The sequence below is a fragment of the Oncorhynchus gorbuscha genome, linkage group LG15, assembly GCF_021184085.1.
Source record: "Oncorhynchus gorbuscha isolate QuinsamMale2020 ecotype Even-year linkage group LG15, OgorEven_v1.0, whole genome shotgun sequence".
Taxonomy (NCBI): domain Eukaryota; kingdom Metazoa; phylum Chordata; class Actinopteri; order Salmoniformes; family Salmonidae; genus Oncorhynchus; species Oncorhynchus gorbuscha.
The window spans coordinates 7,401,393-7,423,936 of record NC_060187.1 but is presented as its reverse complement, the minus strand read 5'-3'; the positions used below and the strand labels follow the sequence as shown (position 1 = coordinate 7,423,936).

The following is a 22,544-nucleotide window of genomic DNA, read 5'->3' as shown; positions in this document are numbered from 1 at the left end:
TCAGTCCCCTCATCCAGCTGGTCCTGGGGCCGAGTTCACAAACCTGTTCTACTAACACACTGAAGCCTCAGTCCCCTCATCCAGCTGGTCCTGGGACCGAGTTCACAAACCTGTTCTACTAACACACTGAAGCCTCAGTCCCCTCATCCAGCTGGTCCTGGGACCGAGTTCACAAACCTGTTCTACTAACACACTGAAGCCTCAGTCCCCTCATCCAGCTGGTCCTGGGGCCGAGTTCACAAACCTGTTCTACTAACACACTGAAGCCTCAGTCCCCTCATCCAGCTTGTCCTGGGGCCGAGTTCACAAACCTGTTCTACTAACACACTGAAGCCTCAGTCCCCTCATCCAGCTGGTCCTGGGGCTGAGTTCACTAACCTGTTCTACTAACACACTGAAGCCTCAGTCCCCTCATCCAGCTGGTCCTGGGGCTGAGTTCACTAACCTGTTCTACTAACACACTGAAGCCTCAGTCCCCTCATCCAGCTGGTCCTGGGGTTGAGTTCACGAACCTGTTCTACTAACACACTGAAGCCTAGTCCCCTCATCCAGCTGGTCCTGGGGCCGAGTTCACAAACCTGTTCTACTAACACACTGAAGCCTCAGTCCCCTCATCCAGCTGGTCCTGAGTTCACAAACCTGTTCTACTAACACACTGAAGCCTCAGGACCAGAACATCCAATCAATCAGAATAAACCAAATTACAACACAGTCAAAACAAAACTACACTGCCTATTGGGAAACACATGCACAAACACAAAGCGAAATGCAGTGCTATCTGGCCCTAAATGGACAGTACACCGTGGCTAACTCTTTGACCATGGTTACTGATCAAAACCTTTGAAAAACCTTGACAAAGTACAAGCTCACTGAGCACAGTTTTGCCATTGAGAAGGGTAGACACAAGAAAACCTGGCTCCCTTCCGGCTGTGTAACCACTGCCTCACAGCAGAACCTGAGACGGAGCTGCATTTCCTGACTAAATGTAAAATAATACCAAACAATTAGAGAGTGTCATTTCCCCATATTTGAACCCCTTATTTAAGGTTTCAAATACCTCTCTGATGAGAATAGGCTACCCGTCCTGTTGGGGGAGGACGCAGAGAGCGACAGACCGAGAGAGAGAGAGAGAGACACAGAGAAAGACACACAGAGAGACACAGAGAGAGAGAGAGGCAGAGAGAGAGGCAGAGAGAGAGAGAGAGAGACACAGAGAGAGACACAGAGACACAGAGAGAGAGAGAGAGACAGAGAGAGAGAGAGAGAGAGAGAGAGAGAGAGAGAGAGAGAGAGAGAGAGAGAGAGAGAGAGAGAGAGAGAGAGAGAGAGAGAGAGAGAGAGAGAGAAACAGAGGATGTGTACTTCTGAAAGATCCTTGTGAAAACCACAAGGGCTGTTGCAAGTGGTGGTTACTGTAAGGAATTACTGGTACTCACAGCCACAGGAATGACCTTTTACTACCTGCAGGCTATATGAAGGATCCTTCTAGAAACCAAGACCAATCTAAAAGCAATAAGCCATAAGCCAATAAGCAATAAGCTCTTTGGAAGAGGTTAAAGTGCCATCTGAAACAATAGTGTGAGTCTCTTCCTCTGTGTGCAGTTGCTGCTGAAGCACACCTGTGTTTGATGCAGTGCGCCAGAGAAGTCCTTCCACTGTCGGGAGAAATGCTAATGCATGTTAATATATGTTAATTGCATGCAAATAAAAAGGTTGCTTCTCTATCACACCCAAAACGGAAGCACAACCATGGCTTCGGATTAGCAGGCGGAGGACTTCTGAGAGAGGTCGCTGTTATGCCTGAATTCGACCCCAAAAACCCAACGGGGTTGAGAGCAGTTGTATGAAACCATTCGGTATGTCAAGAAAAGCTTTTAAACGTGCCAGCCCACTTTTAATTTCTATTCAAGTTTGACTCGCCATAAATTTGGGCGTCTGAAGTGTGCATAAGCCGGCATTTTCAAATGAGTTTACAACATAGCAACAAAAAGACCAAAAGAAACTAAAACTATCCCTTAGCTTTTAATAGAGAACAACGAAAGCTGCCCCTTAAAACAAAACCAGTACAAAAGACAGAGGACTTTTACTGAGAAACCACTGGCTAGTATAAACCCCAAAAAATACGCTATAACTGACTATTCTTGTCTTGTTTGTGCCTGGTTTGCTTCTCTTGGACGGCCTCTGCCGAAGTGAAATGATGCCTTGTCTGAGCTGAAACCAGTGTAGTGTGGTGTGTAGGACTTCAGTACTGGTAATTAGTGTGAAGACAGCACAGGAGGCCATATCACCAGTGTGTGTATTGTGTGTATGTGTTACAGCTGTCCTTACAGCATCCTAGCGAAACATAAAAGCACCCGAAGGACACCACCCCTTTTGATCTGTCACATGATATTTCCTCCAACTGACTGTAGCCAGCTGTTTTACCAATCCATTACTACAACACATTCTGACTGTAGCCAGCCGTTCCATTCCATTACTACAACACATTCTGACTGTAGCCAGCCGTTCCATTACTACAACACATTCTGACTGTAGCCAGCCGTTTCATTACTGCAACACATTCTGACTGTAGCCAGCCGTTCCATTACTACAACACATTCTGACTGTAGCCAGCCGTTCCATTACTACAACACATTCTGACTGTAGCCAGCTGTTCCATTACTGCAACACATTCTGACTGTAGCCAGCTGTTCCATTACTACAACACATTCTGACTGTAGCCAGCTGTTTTACCAATCCATTACTACAACACATTCTGACTGTAGCCAGCCGTTCCATTAGTACAACACATTCTGACTGTAGCCAGCTGTTCCATTACTACAACACATTCTGACTGTAGCCAGCCGTTCCATTACTGCAACACATTCTGACTGTAGCCAGCCGTTCCATTACTACAACACATTCTGACTGTAGCCAGCTGTTCCATTACTACAACACATTCTGACTGTAGCCAGCTGTTTTACCAATCCATTACTACAACACATTCTGACAGTAGCCAGCCGTTCCATTACTACAACACATTCTGACAGTAGCCAGCCGTTCCATTACTACAACACATTCTGACTGTAGCCAGCCGTTCCATTACTACAACACATTCTGACTGTAGCCAGCCGTTCCATTACTACAACACATTCTGACTGTAGCCAGCTGTTCCATTACTACAACACATTCTGACTGTAGCCAGCTGTTCCGTTACTACAACACATTCTGACTGTAGCCAGCTGTTCCATTACTACAACACATTCTGACTGTAGCCAGCTGTTCCATTACTACAACACATTCTGACTGTAGCCAGCCGTTCCATTACTACAACACATTCTGACTGTAGCCAGCTGTTCCATCACTACAACACATTCTGACTGTAGCCAGCTGTTCCATCACTACAACACATTCCAACTGTAGCCAGCTGTTCCATTACTACAACACATTCCGACTGTAGCCAGCTGTTCCATTACTACAACACATTCCGACTGTAGCCAGCTGTTCCATTACTACAATACATTCTGACTGTAGCCAGCTGTTCCATTGCTGCAACACATTCTGACTGTAGCCAGCTGTTCCATTACTGCAACACATTCTGACAGTAGCCAGCCGTTCCATTACTACAAAACATTCTGACTGTAGCCAGCCGTTCCATTACTACAACACATTCTGACTGTAGCCAGTCGTTCCATTACTACAACACATTCTGACTGTAGCCAGCTGTTCCATTACTACAACACATTCTGACTGTAGCCAGCTGTTCCATTACTACAACACATTCCGACTGTAGCCAGCTGTTCCATTACTACAACACATTCCGACTGTAGCCAGCTGTTCCATTACTACAATACATTCTGACTGTAGCCAGCTGTTCCATTGCTGCAACACATTCTGACTGTAGCCAGCTGTTCCATTACTGCAACACATTCTGACAGTAGCCAGCAGTTCCATTACTACAAAACATTCTGACTGTAGCCAGCCGTTCCATTACTACAACACATTCTGACTGTAGCCAGTCGTTCCATTACTGCAACACATTCTGACTGTAGCCAGCTGTTCCATTACTACAACACATTCTGACTGTAGCCAGCTGTTCCATTACTACAATACATTCTGACTGTAGCCAGCTGTTCCATTACTACAACACATTCTGACTGTAGCCAGCTGTTTCATTACTGCAACACATTCTATAATAATAATATAATAATATATATGCCATTTAGCAGACGTTTTTATCCAAAGCGACTTACAGTCATGTGTGCATACATTCTACGTATGGGTGGTCCCGGGGATCGAACCCACTACCCTGGCGTTACAAGCGCCATGCTCTACCAACTGAGCTACAGAAGGACCGTAGCCAGCTGTTATACCAATCCATTACTACAACACATTCTGACTGTAGCCAGCTGTTCCATTACAACAACACATTCTGACTGTAGCCAGCTGTTCCATTACTACAACACATTCTGACTGTAGCCAGCTGTTCCATTACTACAACACTGACTGTCATTTTGCAATCGTCACCTATACTGAAGATCAAGAGGCGGGAAATGGAATGGAACAAACAACTTCTGAGACTGAAGAAACATCTTTAGGACGATGAAGTGAATCATCAACAATGGCATACTGTAGACTGGGTGCATTTCCTGTATGCTGTACAGTTAATGTGAATACATATTACACACCGACACGTAGCACTCACGTCAGTAGCCATGAAGTGCTTTGAAAAGCTGGTCATGGCTCACATCAACACCCTTATCCCAGAAACCCTAGAATCCCACTCCAATTTGCATACCGCCCCAACAGATCCACAGATGATGCACTCTATATTGCACTCCACACTGCCCTTTCCCACCTGGACAAAAGGAACACCTATGTGAGAATGCTATTCATTGACTACAGCTCTGCATTCAACACCATAGCGCCCACAAAGCGCATCACTAAGCTAAGGCCTTGGGACAAAACACCTCCCTCTGCAACTGGATCCTGGACTTCCTGATGGATGTCCCCAGGTGGTAAGGGTAGGTAGCCACACATTCGCCACGCAGATCTTCAACACAGGGGCCCCTCAGGGGTGCGTGCTCAGTCCCCTCCTGTACTCCCCGTTCACTCATGACTGCACGGCCAGGCACGACTCTAACACCATCATTAAGTTGGCCGATGACAACAGTGGTAGGCCTGATCACCGACAATGACGAGACAGCCTATAGGGAGGAGGTCAGAGACCTGGCCGTGTGGTGCCAGAATAACAACCTCTCAACGTGATCAAGAAAAAGAGATGATTATGGACTACAGGAAAAGGAGGACCAAGCACGCCCCCATTCTCATCGACGGGGCTGTAGTGGAGCAGGTTGAGAGCTTCAAGTTCATTGGTGTCCACTTCACCAACAAACTAACATAGTCCAAGCACAACAAAACCTGTTGTATTCAGCATTTCACTGTAAGGTCTACTACACCTGTTCTATTCAGCATTTCACTGTTATGTCTACACCTGTTGTATTCAGCATTTCACTGTAAGGTCTACTACACCTGTTGTGTTCAGCATTTCACTGTAAGGTCTACTACACCTGTTGTGTTCAGCATTTCACTGTAAGGTCTACTACACCTGTTGTATTCAGCATTTCACTGTAAGGTCTACTACACCTGTTGTATTCAGCATTTCACTACCTGTTGTATTCGGCGTATGCGACTAAATTAAATTAAGCTCAGCTGTATGTCAATCCTGGATGCTGCGAATCTAGTTTCTGTCAGTCTAGAAAAAAGACTGACATAAATGGTGGCTAGTTTTTTTTCTAGCTGCCATTTTGTGTTTTCGTATTTCACCCAGGAATTAAAATCAATGAAGTGAAGAGGAACCAGCACCACAGAGGGAGATAGTCTTCCATTGTTGTGGAAAGGAGAATGAAATCAGAGGCATACGAGCATGATCAAACCCAGACATGTAGGACACACTCTCGCTCTCTCACACACAGCAGACAGGGCAGACACACAGGCACACACACACACACACTTACATCTTCGTCAGAGCCAGGGCTGTGGAGTGTGACTGCAATGGGGGCGGGCGTCTCTTGGGTCAGTGTTGGCATGGTAACCAGGTGCCCGGTGACTGCCTGTGGAGTGTGGATCTGCAGCACCTGGGCCGGCTGGCACAGCACCAACGGACCACCTGTTAGGAGGGGACAAACAACACTTAGATTATATACCTTTACTGTTATTAAATAATAAAAACTGTGTGTTTCGGTATTCCTCGCCAGTCGCTAACTACAAAAACAACAGAGCACTTGGTCACCCGTGACAGCTGGGAGCCCCTCTTCCCCATTGCTACTGTCTGGTCCGTCTCAAAAAGTACCCCCCCCCCTTCCCCAGTGGTACTGTCTGTACAGAGTGCACCCAGAGTTCCTTCTACCCACTGACCTCCCAGCGATCCTGCATTAACCCCTGAGCTTTAATAGAACTCCCTTCTCCCCACCTGTAGGAGAACTGAACACTGGGTAACTAACTGGACAGTTAGCGTGGCGGTCTCACAGTAATATATATACTCATGTAATACAATACTATGTTTATAAAACACCATATCCATGGTTTAAAGCTGTGGCCCACAGTGCCGTGTCAAACCACTCTCTGTGCCAGGAACCATCCATCACACAGAAACACTGGCACAGCCCCCCCAGACAAAGCCCCCCCGGTGTCCTGCTAAATGACCTGTCAGTGTTAATGATGATGAGATTAGACAAAGCTACAGCGCTGATAAAGGAACGCGGATGATCTCTTCAATACGTCCACAGTTTCGGCCCCCCTCCGGCAAGCTATTCCAGAGGCTGGGGGCATAGTAACTAAAGGCTGTCTCTCCATGCCTCTTGGTCCCAGGCTTTGGTGTAGTTAAAAGGCTGTTTCTCCATGCCTCTTGGTCCTAGACTTCAGGATAGTTAAAAGGCTGTCTCTCCATGCCTCTTGGTCCTAGACTTCAGGATAGTTAAAAGGCGGTCTCTCCATGCCTCTTGGTCCGAGGCTTTGGGATAGTTAAAAGGCTGTCTCTCCATGCCTCTTGGTCCCAGGCTTTGGGATAGTTAAAAGGCCAGAGGACCTGAGGGACCTACTGGGGACATAACCTAAAAGCATGTCTGACATGTATTGTGGTGCACAAGATAAGGGGTTAAGGCAATAAATAGGCCACGGTGGCGAAGTAATTACAATATAGCAATTAAACACTAGAATGGTAGATGTGCATAAGATGAATGTGCAAGTAGAGATACTGGGGTGCAAAGGAGCAAGATAAATAAATAAATACTGTATGGGGATGAGGTAGGTAGATAGCCCATCTGTAAACAGCCCATCTATGTACAGGTACAGTGATCTGTGAGCTGCTCTGAAAGCCGGTGCTTAAAGCTAGTGAGGGAGATATGAGTCTCCAGCTTCAGAGATTTTTGCAGTTCGTTCCAGTCATTGGCAGCAGATAACTGGAAGGAAAGATGACCAAAGGAGGAATTGGCTTTGGGGGTGACCAGTGAGATATACCTGCTGGAGCGCGTGCTACGAGTGGGTGCTGCTATGGTGACCAGTGAGCTGAGATAAGGCGGGGTTTTACCTAGCAGAGACATGTAGATAACCTGTAGCCAGTGGGTTTGGCGACGAGTATGAAGCGAGGGCCAACTAACGAGAGTGTACAGCTCGCAATGGTGGGTAGTGTATGGGGCTTTGGTGACAAAACGGATGGCACTGTGATAGACTGCATCCAGTTTGTTGAGTAGAGTGTTGGAGGCTATTTTATAGATCACCGAAGTCGAGGATTGGTAGGATGGTCAGTTTTACGAGGGTATGTTTGGCAGCATGCTTTGTTTGCGATATAGGAAACCAATTATAGACTTAATTTTGGATTGGAGATGCCTAATGTGAGTCTGGAAGGAGAGTTTAGTCTAACCAGACACCCAGGTATTTGTAGTTGTCCACGTATTCTAAGTCAGAGCCGTCCAGAGTAGTGATGCTGGACGGGCGAGCAGGTGCGGGCAGTGATCGATTGAATAGCATGCATTTAGTTTTACTTGCGTTTAAGAGCAGTTGGAGGCCACGGAAGGAGAGTTGTATGGCATTAAAACTCGTCTGGAGGTTAGTTAACACAGTGTCCAAAGAGGTGCCAGAAGTATATAGAATGGTGTCGTCTGCGTAGAGGTGTACCAGAGAATCTCCAGCAGCAAGAGCAACATCATTGATGTATACAGAGAAGAGAGTCGGCCTGAGGATTGAACCCTGTGGCACCCCCATAGAGACTGCCAGAGGTCCGGACAACAGGCCCTCCGATTTGACACACTGAACTCTATCAGAGAAGTAGTTGGTAAACCAGGCGAGGCAATCATTTGAGAAACCAAATCGTGTCTGCCACTAAGAATGTGGTGATTGACAGAGTCGAAAGCCTTGGCCAGGTTGATGAATACGGCTGCACAGTAATGTCTCTTATCGATGGAGGTTATGATGTCGTTTAGGACCTTGAGTGTGGCTGAAGTGCACCCATGACCAGCTCTGAAACCAGATTGCATAGCGGAGAAGGTACGGTGGGATTCTAAATGGTCGGTAATCTGTTCGTTAACTTGGCTTTCGAAGACCTTAGAAAGACAGGGTAGGATAGATATAGGTCTGTAGCAGTTTGGGTCTAGAGTGTCACCCACTTTGAAGAGGGGGATGACCATGGCAGCTTTCCAATCTTTGGGAATCTCAGACGATACGAAAGAGAGGTTGAACAGGGTAGTAAATAGGGGTTGCAACAATTTCAGCAGATCATTTTTAGAAAGAGAGGGTCCAGATTGTTTAGCCCGGCTGATTTGTAGGGGTCCAGAAATTGCAGCTCTTTCAGAGCATCAGATATCTAGATTTGGGTAAAGGAGAAATGGTGGGGGCTTTGGCGGGTTGCTGTGGAGGGTGCCGGGCAGTTGACCGGGGTAGGGTAGCCAGGTGGAAAGCATGGCCAGCCGTAGAGAAATGCTTATTGAAATTCTCAATTATAGTGGATTTATCGGTGGTGACTGTGTTTCCTAGCCTCAGAGCAGGCTCTTGTGATTGTGTGGAAATCATCTCACACCTAAAGCATTTGTGCCCAGTCTTGGATAAAAACACTAGAGGGTTAAGCACTACTAGCGTTAGCCTGCTCCGTTTCCATGACGGCTAGCAGCTAACTGCTACTTAACAGGAATTAGGTGTGCTAGATTAGGGTTATAGTGTAAACCTACAGGACGGTAGCTCTCCAGGCAGAGAGTTGGAGAGCCCTGATCTAGAGAGAAAGTTATATTCAAACGCTAAACTAAAAATGGGTTTTGAATGTGGTTCAAATTCACATTCAAGACTACAGAGGTCAAATATTCCAGTGTTGGTTTAGTCCCGGGCAAACTGTGACAAAACTGTTTTTTATTGGCCCAGACTCAGCTGAGGTAGAAGATGAGAAAGAGGATCAGATTGGTAGGTCTGAATGAAACACAGGCTGGTGGGCCGAGGTAAGGAAACACTACTAAAACATTGACTCACAAATGATTAAACACAGATCCTAAAAAGAGGGTCAACGAAAGTAGAGATAGGGCGACATCTGCTGGCCAACAATACACAACACCCTCCCAAACTCCCACCCAAAACTTCCCTAATGCTTTACAGATCGACTGCCCCTAAAAACCAACGTGGCATCGATATGAGTCAGAAACATTTATTATAGTGTCATAATTGACTACAGAGTGTAAATAGGAAAATGTTTGGTCATAAAGGCAGTCTAAAACTGAGTTTGGAACCTCGTCACAACAAGTAAATTAAGGTTGGGTTTGGGATATACAATGTCGCCAACATATCGTGCCTCCTTTCGCCAAGCTCCACGTGCAAATTGCCCCTCCGCTGCACTGGCCGCGTTGAACCGACAATGGACCATCACGTCACCGCGTGAAAGAAGGGAGGGAAGATCACCAGTAAACTAATCTGCTCCGCTTGGTCATGTTGTCTACAAGCAAGCCAGTTGCATCGTCCAGAAACATACATCACTTTTCCATAAAATAAGGGTTTCAACTGTAAAACTAGTTGTTTTTCACTGGGAAGGCAGATAACACGTTATCAAAAGCAGTCACACGGAGTCCTTCTCATCACGTCACGTGATTTGATTGTTATTTGTTTTGAGATTACTTTGCCGTTGGCCAGAGCGTGGCACCTGGCTCACCGGACCGGGGCACCTGGCTCACTGGGGCACCAGAGGGGGGAACCTGGCTCACCAGAGCGGGGCGCCTGGCTCACTGGGGCACCAGAGCGGGGAACCTGGCTCACTGGGGCACCAGAGCGGGGAACCTGGCTCACCAGAGCGGGGCACCTGGCTCACCGGGGCACCAGAGCGGGGCACCTGGCTCACTGGGACACCAGAGCGGGGCACCTGGCTCACCGGGGCACCAGAGCGGGGCACCTGGCTCACTGGGACACCAGAGCGGGGCACCTGGCTCACCGGGGCACCAGAGCGGGGCACCTGGCTCACCGGGGCACCAGAGCGGGGCACCTGGCTCACCGGGGCACCAGAGCGGGGCACCTGGCTCACCGGGGCACCAGAGCGGGGCACCTGGCTCACCGGGCACACGGGGCACCTGGCTCACCGGGGCAGAGGGGCACCTGGCTCACCGGGACACCAGAGCGGGGCACCTGGCTCACCGGGGCACCAGAGCGGGGCACCTGGCGGGGCACCTGGCTCACCAGAGCGGGGCACCTGGCTCACCAGAGCTGGGCACCTGGCTCACCAGAGCTGGGCACCTGGCTCACCGGGGCACCAGAGCGGGGCACCTGGCTCACCAGAGCGGGGCACCTGGCTCACCGGGGCACCAGAGCGGGGCACCTGGCTCACCAGAGTGGGGCACCTGGCTCACCAGAGTGGGGCACCTGGCTCACCAGAGTGGGGCACCTGGCTCACCAGAGCGGGGCACCTGGCTCACCAGAGCGGGGCACCAGAGCGGGGTGCCTGGCTCACTGGGGCACCAGAGCGGGGCACCAGAGCGGGGCGCCTGGGTCACTGGGGCACCAGAGCGGGGCGCCTGGCTCACTGGGGCACCACAGCGGGGCGCCTGGCTCACTGGGGCACCACAGCGGGGCGCCTGGCTCACTGGGGCACCACAGCGGGGCGCCTGGCTCACTCCCGGGAGGAAGGCCGGTTCCAAACCGAATGCAATCACTTTTTCTACCCGGTTCAAACTCCTCCCACTGGGGTAACCCGGGACAGAAAAACAAACCCCTAGAAAGGGGCTGCGTTCCCCCCAAAACATTCAAATCAAAAGGCGGTTTGAGACTGATTGACCAACCAGTAGTGGTGAGTATACCAGTTGACTAGAGACTGAACATCCATCTACTGATTGACCAACCAGTGGTGGTGAGTATACCAGTTGACTAGAGACTGAACATCCCTCTACTGATTGACCAACCAGTGGTGGTGAGTATACCAGTTGACTATAGACTGAACATCCATCTACTGATTGACCAACCAGTGGTGGTGAGTATACCAGTTGACTAGAGACTGAACATCCCTCTACTGATTGACCAACCAGTGGTGGTGAGTATACCAGTTGACTAGAGACTGAACATCCCTGTACAGATTGACCAACAGAGTACAGAGTTCGGTGTTTTTCGTGTTTAGATTTTTACCATGGAAAGAATATTGATAATGGTACGGTCTCGGCCCTATAATCTAGCCTGGTGGAACCAGCCTGATCACTGTGTTCACCATATAATGTCCAGGGTATAACCTAGCCTAGCGGAACCAGCCTGATCACCGTGTTCACCATATAATGTCCAGGGTATAACCTAGCCTGGTGGAACCAGCCTGATCACTATATACTGTCCAGGGTATAACCTAGCCTAGAGGAACCAGCCTGATCACTGTGTTCACCATATAATGTCCAGGGTATAACCTAGCCTAGCGGAACCAGCCTGATCACTATATACTGTCCAGGGTATAACCTAGCCTAGTGGAACCAGCCTGATCATCATATAATGTCCAGGGTATAACCTAGCCTGGTAGAACCAGCCTGATCGCTGTGTTCACTATATAATGTCCAGGGTATAACCTAAGCCTGGTAGAACCAGCCTGATCGCTGTGTTCACTATATAATGCCCAGGGTATAACCTAGCCTGGTAGAACCAGCCTGATCGCTGTGTTCACTATATAATGCCCAGGGTATAACCTAGCCTGGTAGAACCAGCCTGATCGCTGTGTTCAACATTCTATTTCACTTCACATGTTATGATCTCTGACGTGAAATAGAAATACAAAAGGCAGTGATCAGGATGGTTCCACCAGGCTAATCATAACCACATAGAGAATGTAATCAGGTTGGTTCCACCAGGCTAATCATAACCACATAGAGAATGTAATCAGGTTGGTTCCACCAGGCTAATCATAACCACATAGAGAATGTAATCAGTGATCAGGTTGGTTCCACCAGGCTAATCATAACCACATAGAGAATGTAATCAGTAATCAGGATGGTTCCACCAGGCTAATCATAACCACATAGAGAATGTAATCAGTAATCAGGATGGTTCCACCAGGCTAATCATAACCACATAGAGAATGTAATCAGTAATCAGGATGGTTCCACCAGGCTAATCATAACCACATAGAGAATGTAATCAGTAATCAGGATGGTTCCACCAGGCTAATCATAACCACATAGAGAATGTAATCAGTAATCAGGATGGTTCCACCAGGCTAATCATAACCACATAGAGAATGTAATCAGTAATCAGGATGGTTCCACCAGGCTAATCATAACCACATAGAGAATGTAATCAGTGATCAGGTTGGTTCCACCAGGCTAATCATAACCACATAGAGAATGTAATCAGGTTGGTTCCACCAGGCTAATCATAACCACATAGAGAATGTAATCAGGTTGGTTCCACCAGGCTAATCATAACCACATAGAGAATGTAATCAGGTTGGTTCCACCAGGCTAATCATAACCACATAGAGAATGTAATCAGTGATCAGGATGGTTCCACCAGGCTAATCATAACCACATAGAGAATGTAATCAGTAATCAGGATGGTTCCACCAGGCTAATCATAACCACATAGAGAATGTAATCAGTAATCAGGATGGTTCCACCAGGCTAATCATAACCACATAGAGAATGTAATCAGTAATCAGGATGGTTCCACCAGGCTAATCATAACCACATAGAGAATGTAATCAGTAATCAGGATGGTTCCACCAGGCTAATCATAACCACATAGAGAATGTAATCAGTAATCAGGATGGTTCCACCAGGCTAATCATAACCACATAGAGAATGTAATCAGTAATCAGGATGGTTCCACCAGGCTAATCATAACCACATAGAGAATGTAATCAGTGATCAGGATGGTTCCACCAGGCTAATCATAACCACATAGAGAATGTAATCAGTGATCAGGATGGTTCCACCAGGCTAATCATAACCACATAGAGAATGTAATCAGTGATCAGGTTGGTTCCACCAGGCTAATCATAACCACATAGAGTAATGTAATCAGGTGGTTCCACCAGGCTAATGGTAACCACATAGAGAATGTAATCAGTGATCAGGATGGTTCCACCAGGCTAACCATAACCACATAGAGAATGTAATCAGTGATCAGGATGGTTCCACCAGGCTAATCATAACCACATAGAGAATGTAATCAGTAATCAGGATGGTTCCACCAGGCTAATCATAACCACATAGAGAATGTAATCAGTAATCAGGATGGTTCCACCAGGCTAATCATAACCACATAGAGAATGTAATCAGTAATCAGGATGGTTCCACCAGGCTAATCATAACCACATAGAGAATGTAATCAGTAATCAGGATGGTTCCACCAGGCTAATCATAACCACATAGAGAATGTAATCAGTAATCAGGATGGTTCCACCAGGCTAATCATAACCACATAGAGAATGTAATCAGTAATCAGGATGGTTCCACCAGGCTAATCATAACCACATAGAGAATGTAATCAGTAATCAGGATGGTTCCACCAGGCTAATCATAACCACATAGAGAATGTAATCAGTGATCAGGATGGTTCCACCAGGCTAATCATAACCACATAGAGAATGTAATCAGTGATCAGGATGGTTCCACCAGGCTAATCATAACCACATAGAGAATGTAATCAGTGATCAGGATGGTTCCACCAGGCTAATCATAACCACATAGAGAATGTAATCAGTGATCAGGATGGTTCCACCAGGCTAATCATAACCACATAGAGAATGTAATCAGTGATCAGGATGGTTCCACCAGGCTAATCATAACCACATAGAGAATGTAATCAGTGATCAGGATGGTTCCACCAGGCTAATCATAACCACAGAGAATGTAATCAGTAATCAGGATGGTTCCACCAGGCTAATCATAACCACATAGAGAATGTAATCAGTGATCAGGTTGGTTCCACCAGGCTAATCATAACCACATAGAGAATGTAATCAGGTTGGTTCCACCAGGCTAATCATAACCACATAGAGAATGTAATCAGTGATCAGGATGGTTCCACCAGGCTAATCATAACCACATAGAGAATGTAATCAGTGATCAGGTTGGTTCCACCAGGCTAATCATAACCACATAGAGAATGTAATCAGTGATCAGGATGGTTCCACCAGGCTAATCATAACCACATAGAGAATGTAATCAGTGATCAGGATGGTTCCACCAGGCTAATCATAACCACATAGAGAATGTAATCAGTGATCAGGTTGGTTCCACCAGGCTAATCATAACCACATAGAGAATGTAATCAGTGATCAGGATCAGGATGGTTCCACCAGGCTAATCATAACCACATAGAGAATGTAATCAGTGATCAGGATGGTTCCACCAGGCTAATCATAACCACATAGAGAATGTAATCAGTGATCAGGATGGTTCCACCAGGCTAATCATAACCACATAGAGAAGAGAATGTAATCAGAATGTAATCAGGTTGGTTCCACCAGGCTAATCATAACCACATAGAGAATGTAATCAGTGATCAGGTTGGTTCCACCAGGCTAATCATAACCACATAGAGAATGTAATCAGTGATCAGGATGGTTCCACCAGGCTAATCATAACCACATAGAGAATGTAATCAGTGATCAGGATGGTTCCACCAGGCTAATCATAACCACATAGAGAATGTAATCAGTGATCAGGATGGTTCCACCAGGCTAATCATAACCACATAGAGAATGTAATCAGTGATCAGGATGGTTCCACCAGGCTAATCATAACCACATAGAGAATGTAATCAGTAATCAGGATGGTTCCACCAGGCTAATCATAACCACATAGAGAATGTAATCAGTGATCAGGATGGTTCCACCAGGCTAATCATAACCACATAGAGAATGTAATCAGTGAATGTAATCAGTGATCAGGTTGGTTCCACCAGGCTAATCATAACCACATAGAGAATGTAATCAGTAATCAGGATGGTTCCACCAGGCTAATCATAACCACATAGAGAATGTAATCAGTAATCAGGATGGTTCCACCAGGCTAATCATAACCACATAGAGAATGTAATCAGTAATCAGGATGGTTCCACCAGGCTAATCATAACCACATAGAGAATGTAATCAGGTTGGAGCTAATCATAAATGTAATCAGGTTGGTTCCACCAGGCTAATCATAACCACATAGAGAATGTAATCAGTGATCAGGATGGTTCCACCAGGCTAATCATAACCACATAGAGAATGTAATCAGTGATCAGGATGGTTCCACCAGGCTAATCATAACCACATAGAGAATGTAATCAGGTTGGTTCCACCAGGCTAATCATAACCACATAGAGAATGTAATCAGGTTGGTTCCACCAGGCTAATCATAACCACATAGAGAATGTAATCAGTAATCAGGATGGTTCCACCAGGCTAATCATAACCACATAGAGAATGTAATCAGTAATCAGGATGGTTCCACCAGGCTAATCATAACCACATAGAGAATGTAATCAGTAATCAGGTTGGTTCCACCAGGCTAATCATAACCACATAGAGAATGTAATCAGTGATCAGGTTGGTTCCACCAGGCTAATCATAACCACATAGAGAATGTAATCAGTGATCAGGATGGTTCCACCAGGCTAATCATAACCACATAGAGAAAGTAATCAGTGTGTGTGTGTGTGTGTGTGTGTGTGTGTGTGTGTGTGTGTGTGTGTGTGTGTGTGTGTGTGTGTGTGTGTGTGTGTGTGTGTGTGTGTGTGTGTGTGTGTGTGTGTCATATCACCTTTCCCTAACTGCCATTGGTAATATAACAGTGACTGTGTGTTCACTGATGCATATGAGATGCAGAGAGACCTGGCACTCAACACGTCCCCTCAACACGTCCCCGTCCACAGTGAGGTGATTTCTAATAACACAGCCCAGTAACAGCAACACCCTTTTCATTCTGTGTGTCTCTGCTGAACTCTGCCTACTGTATTTCTACAGATGGACTGGAGATGCTTTTGCCAGACGACAGCTTTAGTCGTTTGATGGGGTGACCATAAGTGACCTGTTCAATCTTCAACGTAGGATATGTAATATCTGAAACACAAACTGGTAATAACTGCCATTGGTAATAGAACAGTGACTGTGTGTGTGTGTTCACAGAAACATGTATGGAGCCAGGACATGGAGACTTGCAAGATGACGTGATTAAGTCCAGACAGACAGGCCTGATACTGATGTCTCTGAATGGAGAGAGACCTGGCAGTCTGACAGACAGATACTGATGTCTCTGAATGGACAGAGACCTGGCACTCTGACAGACAGATACTGATGTCTCTGAATGGACAGAGACCTGGCACTCTGACAGACAGATACTGATGTCTCTGAATGGACAGAGACCTGGCACTCTGACAGACAGATACTGATGTCTCTGAATGGACAGAGACCTGGCACTCTGACAGACAGGCCTGATACTGATGTCTCTGAATGGACAGAGACCCGGCACTCTGACAGACAGATATGTCCTTCTGATGACCAGGTGGCGAATCGCATCTCTGCATGTCTGGCAGACATATCAGTGTGGATGACGGATCACCACCTCAAGCTGAACCTCGGCAAGACGGAGCTGCTCTTCCTCCCGGGGAAGGACTGCCCGTTCCATGATCTCGCCATCACGGTTGACAACTCCATTGTGTCCTCCTCCCAGAGCGCTAAGAACCTTGGCGTGATCCTGGACAACACCCTGTCGTTCTCAACTAACATCAAGGCGGTGGCCCGTTCCTGTAGGTTCATGCTCTACAACATCCGCAGAGTACGACCCTGCCTCACACAGGAAGCGGCGCAGGTCCTAATCCAGGCACTTTTCATCTCCCGTCTGGATTACTGCAACTCGCTGTTGGCTGGGCTCCCTGCCTGTGCCATTAAACCCCTACAACTCATCCAGAACGCCGCAGCCCGTCTGGTGTTCAACCTTCCCAAGTTCTCTCACGTCACCCCGCTCCTCCGCTCTCTCCACTGGCTTCCAGTTGAAGCTCGCATCCGCTACAAGACCATGGTGCTTGCCTACGGAGCTGTGAGGGGAACGGCACCTCAGTACCTCCAGGCTCTGATCAGGCCCTACACCCAAACAAGGGCACTGCGTTCATCCACCTCTGGCCTGCTCGCCTCCCTACCACTGAGGAAGTACAGTTCCCGCTCAGCCCAGTCAAAACTGTTCGCTGCTCTGGCCCCCCAATGGTGGAACAAACTCCCTCACGACGCCAGGACAGCGGAGTCAATCACCACCTTCCGGAGACACCTGAAACCCCACCTCTTTAAGGAATACCTAGGATAGGATAAAGTAATCCTTCTCACCCCCCTTTAAGAAGCCTTCTGACAGACAGGCTTGATACTGATGTCTCTGAATGGACAGAGACCTGGCACTCTGACAGACAGGCTTGATACTGATGTCTCTGAATGGACAGAGACCTGACACTCTGACAGACAGGCTAGATACTGATGTCTCTGAATGGACAGAGACCCGGCACTCTGACAGACAGATACTGATACTGATGTCTCTGAATGGACAGAGACCTGGCACTCTGACAGACAGATACTGATACTGATGTCTCTGAATGGACAGAGACCTGACACTCTGACAGACAGGCTAGATACTGATGTCTCTGAATGGACAGAGACCTGACACTCTGACAGACAGATACTGATGTCTCTGAATGGACAGAGACCTGGCACTCTGACAGACAGATACTGATGTCTCTGAATGGACAGAGACCTGACACTCTGACAGACAGATACAGATGTCTCTGAATGGACAGAGACCTGGCACTCTGACAGACAGATACAGATGTCTCTGAATGGACAGAGACCTGACACTCTGACAGACAGATACAGATGTCTCTGAATGGACAGAGACCTGGCACTCTGACAGACAGATACAGATGTCTCTGAATGGACAGAGACCTGGCACTCTGACAGACAGATACAGATGTCTCTGAATGGACAGAGACCTGGCACTCTGACAGACAGATACAGATGTCTCTGAATGGACAGAGACCTGGCACTCTGACAGACAGATACTAATGTCTCTGAATGGACAGAGACCTGGCACTCTGACAGACAGATACAGATGTCTCTGAATGGACAGAGACCTGACACTCTGACAGACAGATACAGATGTCTCTGAATGGACAGAGACCTGGCAGTCTGACAGACAGATACAGATGTCTCTGAATGGACAGAGACCTGGCACTCTGACAGACAGATACAGATGTCTCTGAATGGACAGAGACCTGACACTCTGACAGACAGATACAGATGTCTCTGAATGGACAGAGACCTGGCACTCTGACAGACAGGCTTGATACTGATGTCTCTGAATGGACAGAGACCTGACACTCTGCATTAAAAATGTTTTATAGACACTTACTTGTATTGTGTGTGTTTTTATTACTGAACTGAATGGTACCAGTCAATATGGGGAGGAAGAAACGCTGTGCATTCTGACCCAGGATCAGTTATCAGTCAATATGGGGAGGAAGAAACGCTGTGCATTCTGACCCAGGATCAGTCAATACGGGGAGGAAGAAACGCTGTGCATTCTGCACCAGGATCAGTCAATACGGGGAGGAAGAAACGCTGTGCATTCTGACCCAGGATCAGTCAATACGGGGAGGAAGAAACGCTGTGCATTCTGACCCAGGATCAGTTATCAGTCAATATGGGGAGGAAGAAACGCTGTGCATTCTGCACCAGGATCAGTCAATACGGGGAGGAAGAAACGCTGTGCATTCTGCACCAGGATCAGTCAATATGGGGAGGAAGAAACGCTGTGCATTCTGCACCAGGATCAGTCAATATCGGGAGGAAGAAACGCTGTGCATTCTGACCCAGGATCAGTCAATACGGGGAGGAAGAAACGCTGTGCATTCTGCACCAGGATCAGTCTCGGGGAGGAAGAAACGCTGTGCATTCTGCACCAGGATCAGTCAATACGGGGAGGAAGAAACGCTGTGCATTCTGCACCAGGATCAGTCAATACGGGGAGGAAGAAACGCTGTGCATTCTGCACCAGGATCAGTCAATACGGGGAGGAAGAAACGCTGTGCATTCTGCACCAGGATCAGTCAATACGGGGAGGAAGAAACGCTGTGCATTCTGCACCAGGATCAGTCAATACGGGGAGGAAGAAACGTCTCTGTGCATTCTGCACCAGGATCAGTCAATACGGGAGGAAGAAACGCTGTGCATTCTGACCAGGATCAGTCAATACGGGGAGGAAGAAACGCTGTGCATTCTGCACCAGGATCAGTCAATACGGGGAGGAAGAAACGCTGTGCATTCTGACCCAGGATCAGTCAATACGGGGAGGAAGAAACGCTGTGCATTCTGACCCAGGATCAGTTATCAGTCAATATGGGGAGGAAGAAACGCTGTGCATTCTGACCCAGGATCAGTCAATACGGGGAGGAAGAAACGCTGTGCATTCTGACCCAGGATCAGTCAATACGGGGAGGAAGAAACGCTGTGCATTCTGACCCAGGATCAGTCAATACGGGGAGGAAGAAACGCTGTGCATTCTGACCCAGGATCAGTCAATACGGGGAGGAAGAAACGCTGTGCATTCTGACCCAGGATCAGTCAATACGGGGAGGAAGAAACGCTGTGCATTCTGACCCAGGATCAGTCAATACGGGGAGGAAGAAACGCTGTGCATTCTGACCCAGGATCAGTCAATACGGGGAGGAAGAAACGCTGTGCATTCTGACCCAGGATCAGTCAATACGGGGAGGAAGAAACGCTGTGCATTCTGACCCAGGATCAGTCAATACGGGGAGGAAGAAACGCTGTGCATTCTGCACCAGGATCAGTCAATACGGGGAGGAAGAAACGCTGTGCATTCTGCACCAGGATCAGTCAATACGGGGAGGAAGAAACGCTGTGCATTCTGCACCAGGATCAGTCAATACGGGGAGGAAGAAACGCTGTGCATTCTGCACCAGGATCAGTCAATACGGGGAGGAAGAAACGCTGTGCATTCTGCACCAGGATCAGTCAATACGGGGAGGAAGAAACGCTGTGCATTCTGCACCAGGATCAGTCAATACGGGGAGGAAGAAACGCTGTGCATTCTGCACCAGGATCAGTCAATACGGGGAGGAAGAAACGCTGTGCATTCTGCACCAGGATCAGTCAATACGGGGAGGAAGAAACGCTGTGCATTCTGCACCAGGATCAGTCAATACGGGGAGGAAGAAACGCTGTGCATTCTGCACCAGGATCAGTCAATACGGGGAGGAAGAAACGCTGTGCATTCTGCACCAGGATCAGAGAACTCCTGTTTGTGGTACATGGCGTTGTGCCTGGATTACATCCCTTAGCCGTGGTATATTGGCCATATATCACAAACCCCCGAGGAGCCTTATTGCTGTTATAAACTTGTGACCAACACAATTAGAGCAGTAAAAATAAGTTGTCATACCCGTGGTATACGGTCTGATATACCACGGCTGTCAGACAAATCAGCATTCAGGGCTCGAACCACCCAGTTTATAATTGCTATTATAAAACGGGTTACAAAGATCATTAGAACAGTAAAAATACAATGTTTTGTCATACCCGTGGTATAGTGTCTCGTAACACGGCTTTCAGCCAATCAGCATTCAGTTCTCCAACCACCCAGTTTATAATATGTATTATAGTGTAGTGAGTGTAGTTTTAGACTCACCTATAGGTGGCGCTGGCTGTATTCTGACAGGGGCAGGTTTGACCACAGCGGGGTGAGGCACCAGGGTGGTCTGCAGGGGCTGGATGATGATGGTCTGGAGAGGGCCCGCAGCATGCTGGGGTACAGCCGTTACAACTGGTCTGGGCTGGATGGACACCTTGGGGGTGAGCTGGATAGGCCTCTTCACTGTGAGACGGATCATAATTCATAACCGTTTCCATTTTTTTTTTTTTTAAACAGAGCCTTCTTCCCCCTCCAGATGCTATTGTATGTATCATAAAAAAAAATATTTGGTCCATTGAAAGCAGGGCGAATGGACTTGAACCAATAAACATCTGTTGTTTGGTTATACTAATTTCTGGCTTGAGTCATCATACTTTTTCAGATCCATTAAAATGAACAAAGTCAATCAATAACATATTTCCAAATCAGAAAGAGACTGACGAGGGAGAGTGATACAGTATGTTCACTGAAAGCCAATGTAACTACTTGAAGACATGGCAGATAGATAGATAGATAGATAGATAGATAGATAGATAGATAGATAGATAGATAGATAGATAGATAGATAGATAGATAGATAGATAGATAGATAGATAGATAGATAGATAGATAGATAGATAGATAGATAGATAGATAGATAGATAGATATAGAGGTGTACATCTGACCTCGCGTGGCCTGATTGGTCCTCTTGGGGGTCCTCTTGGGGGCCCTCTTGGCCAGGGAGGGCTCTGAGAAGCCACTGGACTCGGAGCAGACAGAGACGGCAGGAGAGGGCTGAGGAGATTGGCCTAGATCCTCCTGTAGAGGGCAGCAGAGAGACGGGCCATCAATGTTTCCCTGCTGTGTGAGGTTTTACAATACCTCCAGAAGGTCTAGTGTTTCCCTATATGCATTTACACGCAGCGCACAATTGGTCTATTTTAGTGCTATAATGCCGATTGTATTGATGTATGGCCAAGGAAGTTATTCCCCACTGTCAAATATCTTGCTAAAAGGAACTACAAAGCTCTTGAAGACTGATGCCTTTGGCGACATCCAAACAATCTTTGAGGTGTAGTGCACAAATGTCCTTGATCATAATGGCAGGAGATATAAACATGTGCAGTGTAGGGTCACAAGATCTAACCCTAGTCCTCTTTCTGACATGCTGTGAAAACAACTGCCTGCTACATTATGTTAATATGGCCAGAGTTGTCATCACCTCATTTTAACGAGGGGGCGGGGCCACACCTCTGGCAGATGGTGGATAATTAGTCTGACAAGGTGCTTCAGACCTTCCTTAATGAGGTGCTCAAGTGTGTGTGTGTGTGTGTGTGTGTGTGTGTGTGTGTGTGTGTGTGTGTGTGTGTGTGTGTGTGTGTGTGTGTGTGTGTGTGTGTGTGTGTGTGTGTGTG

General features: G+C 47.2%; 1 protein-coding gene across 1 annotated transcript in view; it reads right to left on the bottom strand.

The window, feature by feature from the left end:
* atf6 (activating transcription factor 6) overlaps positions 1–22,544 on the bottom strand; it is a 133,868-nt gene that overhangs the window by 104,255 nt on the left and 7,069 nt on the right. Inside the window, exons 5-7 of the mRNA XM_046299824.1 lie at positions 21,816–21,948; positions 21,147–21,332; positions 5,997–6,148 (exon numbers count right to left, since the gene is read on the bottom strand). Of these exons, the coding sequence (XP_046155780.1) occupies positions 5,997–6,148; positions 21,147–21,332; positions 21,816–21,948 (471 nt within the window). The remainder of the gene's footprint in view (positions 1–5,996; positions 6,149–21,146; positions 21,333–21,815; positions 21,949–22,544) is intronic.